Raw genomic sequence first — 12080 nt, 5'->3', positions numbered from 1 at the left:
GACAACAAGGGTAAAATTTTGGGTATTGGAAAGGTTGGTGAAGCCCCATCTCCTTCAATTGAAGATGTTCTATATGTTCAAGGATTAAAGCACAATCTTATTAGCATTAGCCAGCTTTGTAACAAGGGTAACAAAATAGTGTTCAACAAAGATTAATGTATTATCTGAAATGAGGTATCAAATGAAATTCAGTTTGTTGGTAAGCGTTTTAAAAATATTTTTTATAATTAATCTTGATAATTTATCCTTGAGAATGAAATGTCTTATGGTAAGTGACAACAATGATGCATGGATATGGCATAAAAGATTTGCACATATCCATATGGATCATTTAAACAAGTTAGTCAAACATGAACTTGTTGTAGGCTTACCAAAGATGAGACAAATTATGTGAGACTTGTCAAAAGGGTAAGCAAACTAAGGTTTCCTTCAAAACCAAGAATATTTTATCAACTTCAAGACCACTTCAATTGATACATATGGACTTGTTTGGTCCATCAAGAACTAAAAGTCTTGGTGGAAATTCATATGGACTAGTAATTGTTGACGATTTCTCAAGGTTCACTTGGAACTTATTTTTGACAAATAAAAATGAAGCTTTTAAAGCATTTAAAAAATATGTCAAACTAGTCCAAAATGAACAAGTCACCAAAATTGTATCAATAATAAGTGATCATAGAGGAGAATTTCAAAATGCTTCTTTTGTAGAGTATTACGAAGAAAATGGAATCTTCCATAACTTTTATGCCCCAAGAACACCTCAACAAAATGAAGTTGTTGAGAGAAAGAATAGATTATTAGTAGAACTTGCAAGGACCATGCTAAGCGACTCAAGTTTACTAAAATACTTTTGGGCAAATGTTGTAAGTACAACTTGTTATGTATCCAACCGAGTAATAATTCGTCCAATCCTAAAGAAGACTCCATATGAACTCTATAAAGGTAGAAAGCCAAACATCTCTCACTTTCACATATTTGGGTGTAAATGCTTTGTGTTGAATAATAGTAACGACAATCTTGGAAAGTTCAATGAGAAAGCCGATAAAGGTATCTTTATTGGTTATTCCTTATCTAGTAAAACTTTTAGAATTTTTAATAAAATAACTTTGTTAGTAGAAGAATCTATGCATGTACCATTTGATGAATCTAACCCTTTGAAAGAGGATAAAAATGTCTCTTATGATGATGATGATTTTATAAGTGATGACAAGAGCAAAGACAATCAATTTGATCAATCAATTCAAAAGAATTAAGTTAGTATTGAGCAACAAGATCAACATAATGATCTCTCTCAAGAATGGAAAACTCATCGAGATCATCCCATTGACAACATTATACGTGATATCAATAAATGAGTTACTACAAGACTCAAACTCCAAGATGCTTGTTTGAATATGACATTTGTTTCTCAAATAGAACCTTCTAAGGTAGGTGAGTCACTTAAGTACGATCAATGGATACTTGTTATGCAAAAACAACTAAACCAATTTGAAAGACACAAAGTGTGGGAACTTGTTCCTAATCCTGGCAATAAACACACCATTGGTACCAAATGGGTATTTAAAAATAAACTAGATGAAAATGGTATAGTTGTTCAAAACAAGGCAAAGTTTGTTGCTCAAGGATACAACCAAGAAAAAGGGGTCGATTTTGATGAAACATTTGCTCCGGTAGCAAGGTTAGAAGCAATCCGATTATTACTTGCTTATGCTTGCTATATGGATTTTGAATTATTTCAGATGAATGTCAAGAGTGATTTTCTAAATGGCTACATTATTGAGGAAGTGTATGTCAAACAGTCACCCGAGTTTGAAGACTTCAAGAATCCTTCACATGTCTTCAAATTAAAGAAAGCCCTTTATGGTTTGAAATAAGCTCCAATAGCTTGGTATGATAGACTAAGTAACTTTCTATATGAACAAGGATTTGAAAAGGGTAAAGTTGATAAGACATTATTCATTAAAAGGACTAAAGATCAGACTTTACTTGTTCAAATCTATGTTGAAGATATCATATTTGGATCAACCAATAATAAAATATGTGAAGAATTCTCATTAATGATGCAAGAAGAATTTTAAATGTCTATGATGGATAAGTTAAACTATTTCCTTGGACTTCACATCAAGCAACTCAAAAATGGCATTTTCATCTATCAAATAAAGTACTGCAAGGAACCATTATAGAGGTTTGAGATGGACAATAGTAAAGAAAGTGCTACTTCTATGGACTCTGCAACTTATGTAGATAAAGATGAAATTGGTAAATCAATAGATATATCAAAATATCGAGGTATGATTGGTACTCTTTTATATCTAACGGCCAGCCGACCAGATATTATGTTCAGTGTCTGTTTATGTGCAAGGTTTCAAACAGATCCTAAGGAATCACATCTTATAGCAGTGAAGCGTATAATAGAAGAAATATATTTGACTTCTCAAAGTATGAAAGAAGATTCGTATTTTTGAAGACAATCTAAAATAAAATTTCGTTCACATTTATAATAGAAGAAAATATTTAACCAAGCTGAAAAGAAGGTTTGGTCAAGATTTGTAGAAGATATGATCAACATGATATGAATTATTTACAAGAAGATTTGATCAAGATGTATCTACAATAAGATATGAATTACTTACAAGAATATTTTATCAAGATTTATCTACAAGAAGATATTAATTATTTACAAGAAAATATGAATTATTTACAAGAAAATACGATCAATAATTTTTTACAAGTAGACACATTTATTATTTGCAAAGATATGGTTCAGATTTTGACAAAGGACAAAATATTGAAATGGACTAATTCATATTCCTACTTGTGAAAGTTCAAGAACCGGTCCAACACTATGTTCCCGCCCAAATCAAAGCAAGCAATGGGAAGGAAGTTTCATCTGAAAATTTTGCGAAAGCAATCTTAACAATATACTAACATTATCAATTTGAAAAATTTACAAACTCAATCTTAACAAAATACAAACAATATCATTGTGAAGAATTTACAAACTCAATCTGAACAATATACTAACATAATCAATCTAAAGAATTTACCAACTCAATCTGAACAAAATACGAACAAAATAAATCTAGAATAACAACTTAGATTGGATTCAGAAATAAAGAATTGGCTAAAGAACATATTATCAAAAAACATCTTGTTCAAAGTTATTTTTGAATAAGATCATTGTTGACCAAACTAGGAATAAATGTACAATTCAGAATTAAACAAGAACTAAATTGAAGCCTTAATTTTATCTATAAATAGATATTCAAGGCTGAAGAAAAATATCAACGAAAAATCAGAAAAGACTAGAAGAACTCAAGCTCAAAATTCCAAATTCATCTTAGAGTTCAAAGAGAGAAACACTTGTTCGAATGAGAAATATTTTCTAAGTGTTTTTCTTAGATTGTCATAGTCATGGTTATAATTAGTTTGTTAGAAGCAACTACTCAAGTTCAAAACCTTTGTATTCAAAACCGATAGTGGTGTTAGTGTGCCTTCAACAATCTGAGGTTGTCAAGTTGTTGAATTAGTAGATTAACTTTATGAGTGAAGGAATTATATGTAGCCAAGTTAGTAGTGAACTAGGATAAATTACTTGTGTCACTTTATTCGTGACTTCGTAGTTTTGTTACTGCTCCTCAAGTCTAAACCAGTTTAATCAAATAATGAAAAAGTTATCAACTTAGTGAAACACAATTCAACCCTAATCATGACCTTCTCGATTACTTAGGTCACTTTATTTCTGCACTTCGTCGTTTTGTTATTGCTCATCATGTGCGAACCAGTTTAATCAAATAATGAAAATATTATCAACTTAGTCAAACACAATTCAACCCTAATCACGACCTTCTCGACTGAATGTAGCCAAGTTAGTGGTGAACTAGGATAAAATACTTGTGTCACTGTATGCATGCACTCCAAAGTTTTGTTATTGCTCATCAAGTCTGAACCAGTTTAATCAAATAATGAAAAAATTATCAACTTAGTCAAATAGAATTATACCATTATCTATTCATTCCTACTACCAATTGAGCAGATTGGTAGTGGAAAATAATTGACGGTGGTACTTATAGGTTGTAACAATCCAGTCTTTACTGTTACCGACACAAGGTCATATATTGCTTAGTAGTTCGAGTTGTAAGTTAGTTTATCTCTAATCATGGTAAAGATCATTCGCAAGCAGTGAGGTGGATTCTCAAATACCTCAAAGGCACTTCCAAAGTGTGTTTATACTATAGAGGTGGTAAGCATGTGTTGGATGGCTACACAAATGCAAATATGACAGATGATCTTGATTCTAGAAATCCAACTTATGGTTATATAATGACATTTACACGGGGAGTTGTGTCTTGACAATCAAGGTTACAAAAATGAATGTGTTGCTTTATTCACTATTGAAGTTGATTACATTGCAACAACTGAAGCTTCCAAAGAACTCTTGTAGGTGAAGAAGTTCCTACATGAGTTAGGTCTTAAGCAAAACAAGTTTATGTTATTTTGTGATAGATAGAGTGCAGTCCATTTCAACAAGAATCTGAATTTTCATGCAAAGTCAGAACATATTGAGGTGCGGTATTATTGAATACAAGGTGCACTGAAAATGAAGTCATTTTCAATTGAAAAGATTTATACCGATGAGAATGATTCAGATATGATAACGAATGTCTTGCATGTTGTACAAAGAAGGTTGACATAGTTGAGCGATACCTTTCCATTTGAGTCATGAGGGAAAATTTGTTGGGTGTACTCATTCCCCAAGTGAAACCCACCAATTCTACTAGCAGTACAATGACTATTTATTATTATTATTATTATTATTTTTAAAGAAAAAAAAAGAAAGAAAATGTTTTAATTAGGTTAGACCTATGTGGAGGAAAAAAAAGGGATTTGAAATCCCTATGCTATAGAAAGAAAAAGGGTAGTGCCGCTGGCAAAAAAAAAAATGGAACATAGGGAGGCAACGTAAATACGAGGAAGAAGAAGAAGAAGACAAAGAAAACAAAGAGTAGAAGAAGAAGAAGAAAAAGTTTGATTCCGATGATAATGGGGTTGTAGTAAATTTGTTCCATTTGGTGTACAATTTTACCACAAAGTTTGTTATTTTTACTACTAAGTTTGTCTTTTGATATATATTGATAGGACGTTTAACCTTCTCTAAGAGTTACTTTAGGATATACACTTTAGTAGAAGTTGTTTGTTATTTGTTTGATTTCCACTTCACCTTTTAGTGATGACTATTGTTGATTGATGTTCCATGTTACTAGAAACACGTGTACCATTTATAGTGGAATGTTTATTAGACTAAGTCTTGTTGATTTTACTATCTTATTTTGAGAAAAGTTTTCTATGTTTGTAATGTGGAATTGCATTTTTATCTTTGATTTTTTCCCAATAGATATAATTGTTGGTTGGAATTGCTAACAGATAAAGAGGAGTAGAGTCAATCTATTTTTGTAGATCTTGTTTCTTTACTAAAATAAATGAGTTTCTTGTAATTATGGTGAATATTTTATTGAAAGACTCAACATTGCAAATTTATAGCATCTTGCCTTCCGTTGACAATTTGTTTTCGCTGCCTCTTCATTTTTAGTAGTGTGTTGACTTCTCAACTTTGACAGATTTGCATCAACATAAAATAAATAAAGCTTGATCTCGTTCCTTCTCTGTAAAGAACAAAATACGACACAACAACTTGATGTCACTATGAGGTGCTCGAAGTTATAAACTTTGTGTAAAAAATCTAAACTTTATGACATCATCCGAACTTGAAAAATAAAAACTTTTTGAAGAGCTAATTAATACAACACAATAACTTGATGTTACCGTGAAGAACTAAATACAACACAACAATTTTTGAAAAAAACAAAAAAATCAAAACGAACATATGAAGAAAAACATAGATCGAAGAACTTACCTTTGTTGTGTTTGAGTTGAACTTGATTTTCGTTTTTACCTTTGAAAATGATTCCAAATCACGGCTCATAAATATCATAACAAAATAGAGAAAAAATGGGAAATAAGAGGGAAAAAAAATGAGATAATCTAAAATGAAACCAAATAACAAATAGAAATACCAATTTCAAGATGTAAACTTAAAAAGAAATCTAAGAAAGGTACAGAGAGACGAACTGCAAATTTGACGGTGTGAATGAAGGATGAAGACGGTGGAGATGGAGGATGATGGCAAGAAGATGATGAACTTCCGGAGTGAAAAGAGTGGTTTAGATTTTTTGGATTGTAAAGTGTGTGAGAGAAAGATATAAATTGAAAAGAAAATGAAAGTGTTGACAGAGTTTGAGTTATTGACGCTCAACTTGATTTCGTGACATTATGCTTCACAAATTAGTTGTGCAACTTTGGCTCATATGAGTTCTACTTTGTTATAGGCAATAGTATTCCTCATTGTTTACATAATTTTCTATTGACAACCATGTCCTTATAGTGAATAAATATTAGATATATACCTTATCATTGTTTACATAATATTACAATAGTATTCAAAGTTGTAAAATAAGTTGTAATTAAGAGTTTTAAGTTTATATTAGATATATACCTTATTATAGTTTAAGAAAATGGATAAATATTTAGTAAATAAAACTCTCCTCATAACTGCACGGATTTTTTATATGTTGAAACATGGGTTTGAATTTAAGATGCGTCTCTTTTTTTAAATTTAGTATATGAGTTTCGACACTAAATATTTTAAAAAAATGAATAAAAGATTCGGTTATGATTTCTCCAATTAAATATGTTACTTTAATATCACCTTCCGATTTTAAGATAGTCTTCGACAAGCATCATTTCATCTTCACGTCCATAATTGCACAATTTCTCTGATGATTATGTACATTTTCTTTAATTGTAAATGTAATCCTAATCATTTGCAATGAGCAATGCATGGGCAACTACACACCACTGAACTTTCCTGGATTTCTTCACTAATGTAATCAAAGATTAAAACAACATACACCCTCAACCCTCAACTACCAGTAATCTCCACAGCTACAAAATCCTTTTTTGAAATGATGAAAGCGCTTGTTGTCCCTAACAATAATCTCCCTTTTAGCAACCTTTGATACTAACTTAATAGCATTGTGACAGTCAACACAAATGCGTAGGTTTTTGCAAACCCTTAGTGTGGTACCTTTAGCCGTATTTAATAAACCAAAAGAAATTGCAAGCTTCTCACTATGGCTCCTCAGTATCTTAATCTTTTCCTCTTCTTCTAGTTCATGAAGCACACAACTTGTGTCTGGTTCATATCCAATTTTGATCATTTTCTTCTCCAATTTAATCCAAGTCTGCTGAATTTTCTTTGATTCCAAAAGTGATCCATCACCAACAACAAATCTATAAACTTTTCCTCCTATTTCAATCCAACTGCAACCTGCATCTTTCTGAAGGCCAATATCTTTCATCTTTTGCCTCACTTTTCTCACCTCATCCCATTTTCCTAATCCAGCATACAAATTTGATATCAATACATAGTTCTCAGCTTTGTCTGGTCCCAATTCTAACAACTTTTTCGCAACTTCCTTGCCAATATCCAAATCCCCATAATTTCTACATGAACTGAGTAAAGAACTCCATATCCCGGAATCTGGTTCATCTGGTAGCTCATTTACAAGCTTCAAAGCTTCATTCAATCGTCCAGCGCGACCAAGCATATCAACCACACATGCATAATGCTGTAATTTTGGCTTTATATCAAACAAACTCTGCATCTGACTAAGATATTCTAACCCTTCTGCTACTAAACCAGCATGGTTACATGCCATTAACAATCCTACAAATGTAAAAGAATCTGGTCTGCAGCCAGCACTTTGCATCGATTTAAAAAGCTCTATAGCCTTCAGTCCATGTCCATGAATTCCATATCCTGAAATTAAAACATTCCATGACGCTTCGTCTTTCTTATGTACCCTGTCAAAAATGTTCTGTGATTGTTCCATGCATCCACTTTTTGCATACATGTCTATCAATGAACAAGTAACAAAGCTGTCGTCTATGAGACGAGCTTTCATTGCAAAGCAGTGAAGCTCTTTGCCCAGCCGCAGTGCCGACACCTGCGAACAAGCCCCCAGAGCACCCATTATGGCAATCTCATCAGGCCAAATTTTACTTGAAAGCATTTGACGAAACATATCAAGGGCATCACAAGGAAGCTCGTTTTGTGAAAAGCCATTAATCATAGTATTCCAGCACACTAAACTTTTCTCTTCCATATTATCAAAAAACAATTTTGCTGGTAGCATTTTCCCACATTGAACATAAAGTGAGACTAACGATATCCCAATGAATTCGTCCAATTGTAAACCATTACGCAACATAAAACCATGAATCTCTTTCCCACAAGAAAGGGATTTCAATCGAGCACAAGCTGAAAGAAGGCTACCAATTGTAAACCAATCAGGATCCAATCCAAAATCTCTCATCAAAAGGTAAAAATCCAATGCCTTTCTAGGAAAACCATTCTGTGCATGACCGCCAATCATCGCATTCCAAGAACTCGCTGTTTTCGACTCCATACCACAAAACACACCCTCAGCATAATCCAATGAACCACACTTAGCATATCCAGCAACAAAAGCATTTGCCACCAATTCATCACTCTGAATGAATCCGTGCCTTACAGCATAACCATGAATCTCCTTTAAGTTCAAAAACTGAATCTCCTCCACACAAGCCGGCAAAACATTCAACAGTGTCACCTCATTCACCTTTACTTTCTCTTCCATCTGCATCTTCCTTAACAAGTCAAACGTTCCACGAAAATCTCCTTCCTTAGAGTAGCCACCAATCATAGAGTTCCAAGAAACAACATTCTTATCCTCATTCATATCAAACAGGACCCGCGCTTCACATAAGTAACCGCATTTCGAATACATATCTGTAAGGGAATTATTCACCTTCAATTCTCCACCAAGGCCAAGTTTCAAAGCCAAACCATGAAGCACCACCCCTAATTTCACTTCACCTTGTGCTGCACAGATAGGTATTATTGTCACCATAGTAGCAACATCAGGTACTAAGCCTTCTTTACCATTCAACAGTCCCTTAAACAAATCATAGCTCTCTTCAAAAACCCCCTTCTCAGAATACGCATACATAATTGAGTTCCACGAAACCAAGTTTCTCTCAGGCATTTTCTCAAATACCTTAACAGCACTCTCCAAAACCCCAAACTTCCCGTACATAGCAATCAACGCGTTCCCGACAAACGCGTCGGAGAAAAGCCTCGTCTTCAACGCAAACGCGTGAATCGTTTCTCCAAGTCTAGCATCTGAAAGCCCCGCGCAAGCCTTGATAACGCACGGCAACGTGAAATTATCCGGAGCAAACTCCGTCGCGGAAATTAACTCAACGAACAGACAAACCGCTTCGTGGAAAAGCGCGTTCCTGGAGTAACTGCTGAGAAGCGCGTTCCAGAGAAAGAGATTCTTTTTCCTCGAAACGTCGAAGACAAAACGAGAATCATTGGGAGAGCTGCAATTGGAGTACATGGTAACAATGCGAGTGATGAGAATGACGTCGTTTTGAAAACGCGACGAAGTTGAAACAAATTCGTGAACTTTTCGACCGACTTCGATGTCTCTGTGGCGCCCGCATGCTTGTAATAAGTGGCCAATGGCGTCTTCTGGTTTAACGTTGGAAAATGAAACGACGTCGTCGATATTTGATTGAAGGAAGTTGAATGCTTCGTTGAGGTTTCCTGTGTCGCATAGATTGTGAAAGCGTTGTTGAGAATAGGGTTCACTAGCGGCATTTTTCTCTGTTTTGTGTAATGAGATTGTGGGAGAAGATAAGAGGGATGATTTTGCAGTTGTAAATGAAGGAAAGGGGGTTTTGGTGTTGATTTTTGGTTTCCGAATGGTTATGTTGTGAAGATGAAGGTTGTGGTTGTGGAGATAACATGAGAATGAGAGAGGTGGAGGCGTCACAGAATACATTGCTTGACTTCACTTGACTTTCGGTTATCATTACAGAATCTAAATTAAAGGCCATCAAACAAAATCAATTCTTGAAGAATTTTGTTTGACAGTATTGAAAGTAAAATAGTAGAGTCATAATCTTATTTTTATAACAAACTCATAACACTGAGATTCTGTATTTGAATCTGAGATATACGTCTAATTTATCAAATGTCTTACGTTTGTCACTCCAATTAAGATTTAATGACGTTTATTTTTATTTATTAAAGGAAACAACGTTTCTCTAAATTTTTCTAGATGAGGCCGTGGCTAACCAAACTTGAAAGGCCAAAATTTGAGGATTTTTTTCTTTTATATCCTTCTTTTTTTTTTTTAATTTGATCAAAATGCCTCACATTGAAAAAATAATACCTAAATGTCCTACTTTTTAGCTTCAGTTGCATATCGCAATGTGGGAATGCGACCATGTAGAACTTTTTTTTTTCATCCTAAATAGAAGGTCGCATCTCGGAGATGCGACCATCTACTACTATATATATATTTTTTTTTGCCATTTTATTAATTTTGTTAATTATTATTTAATAAATTATAAATAATTAAAATATTTAAAAATTCAAAAAAATATTAATAAAACAAAATACATTAATAAATAATAATAATAATAATAATTTTAATAATATTCTAAATTTTAATAAAAATAATAATAGTAATAATAATAATAATAATAAATTCAATTATATTAATAAAATAAAATTAATTAAATTGAATCAATAAAACACGTTAAATTAAAAAAAATACATCAAATTTATATTTTATTATTATTATAAATATTAATATTATCATTTTCATTAATTTTTATTTATTAGATAAGAAAAATAGGAGCAAGTTGTTATAATAATGTGTCACAAGAGGAGGAAGTTGTTATAATAATTTGACAAAATAGGAGGAAATTGTTATAATAATTTGCCAAAACAAATGGGAGGAGTTGTTATAATAATGTGTCAAAATAAATAACGTGTTCTTGATATTTTGCCGATAAAATAACAATGTATTTCCTTAACAACTTCACTTAATATTAGTTTTTTGAATTTTTAAATATTTTAATTAATCAAAAATTATATTAATAAAATAAAATACATAAATAATAATAATAATAATTTTAATAATATTATAAATTTTAATAATAAAATCAAACAAAATATCAAAGTTAACGTGTTTGAGTGCGAAAATAAATAACATGTTATATTATTTTGACAACTCAATCGTATTTTGCTGGTAAATTAACACTTAATATTATTTTATTAACAATTGACTTATTGATTATTTAATAAAGTAAAAATAAATAAAAAAATTAAAATACTATTAATAAAATAAAACACATTACATTGGAGAAAAAAAACAGTTAAACAAGAGGAAGTTGTTAAAGGAAATACATGGTTATTTTATCGGCAAAATATCAGAAACACGGTTTATTTTGACACATTATTATAACAAGGTTCTCTTACTTGTTTTGGCAAAACTATTATAACAACTTCCTCCTCTTTTGACACATTGTTATAACAACTTCCTCCTATTTATCTTATCTAATAAATAAAAATTAACGAAAATAATAATAATAAAATATAAATTTGATGTATTTTTTTCTTCAATTTTCTGTATTTTTTCTTTAATTTAACTTGTTTTATTGGTTCAATTTAATTAATTCTATTTTATTAATATAATTTACTTTATTATTATTATTTTTATTAAAATTAGAATATTATTAAAATTATTATTGTTATTATTATTATTATTTATTAATATATTTTATTTTATTAATAGTTTTTTGAATTTTTAAATATTTTAATTATTTATAATTTATTAAATAATAATTAATAAAATGGCATAAAAATAAATATATATAGCAGTAAATGGTCGCATCCTGTATTGTTTTTTTTAATGTGTGGTATTTTGGTCAAATTTAAAAAAAAAAGGATATAAATAAAAATAATCCCAAATTTTGATGTATGCTTGTTGGTTTTGTTATTATTAAACTAATTGATTATGATTCAAGTAAAAAAAATTAGAATAAAAAATAACTGAAGAAAAAATATAGTGTACTACCTTCTCTCTTAATATAACATCTTCATAATTTCTTTAATTTTTCAT

At 31.3% G+C, this 12080-nt stretch overlaps 1 protein-coding gene across 3 annotated transcripts; it reads right to left on the bottom strand.

The window, feature by feature from the left end:
• Window positions 1-5435: 5435 nt before the first annotated feature.
• Window positions 5436-10133, bottom strand: LOC101509188 (pentatricopeptide repeat-containing protein At1g18485). Of its 3 annotated transcripts, none has more exons than XM_073364876.1 (3): window positions 6130-10133; window positions 5915-5953; window positions 5436-5663 (listed from the first exon to the last, which is right to left on the bottom strand). In XM_073364876.1, the coding sequence occupies exon 1, from the start codon at window positions 9948-9950 to the stop codon at window positions 6984-6986; it is 2967 nt and encodes a 988-aa protein (XP_073220977.1). In that variant the 5' UTR covers window positions 9951-10133; the 3' UTR covers window positions 5436-5663; window positions 5915-5953; window positions 6130-6983. The 3 variants fall into 3 exon arrangements, with proteins under 3 accessions (XP_073220977.1, XP_004516865.1, XP_073220976.1); XM_004516808.4 differs by having other exon boundaries at window positions 6767-10133; XM_073364875.1 differs by having other exon boundaries at window positions 5915-10133.
• Window positions 10134-12080: the final 1947 nt, after the last annotated feature.

This window comes from Cicer arietinum, chromosome 1 (assembly GCF_000331145.2).
Source record: "Cicer arietinum cultivar CDC Frontier isolate Library 1 chromosome 1, Cicar.CDCFrontier_v2.0, whole genome shotgun sequence".
Lineage (NCBI taxonomy): Eukaryota > Viridiplantae > Streptophyta > Magnoliopsida > Fabales > Fabaceae > Cicer > Cicer arietinum.
The sequence above is the reverse complement of the archived record's forward strand: the minus strand, read 5'-3'. Positions and strand labels throughout refer to the sequence as shown.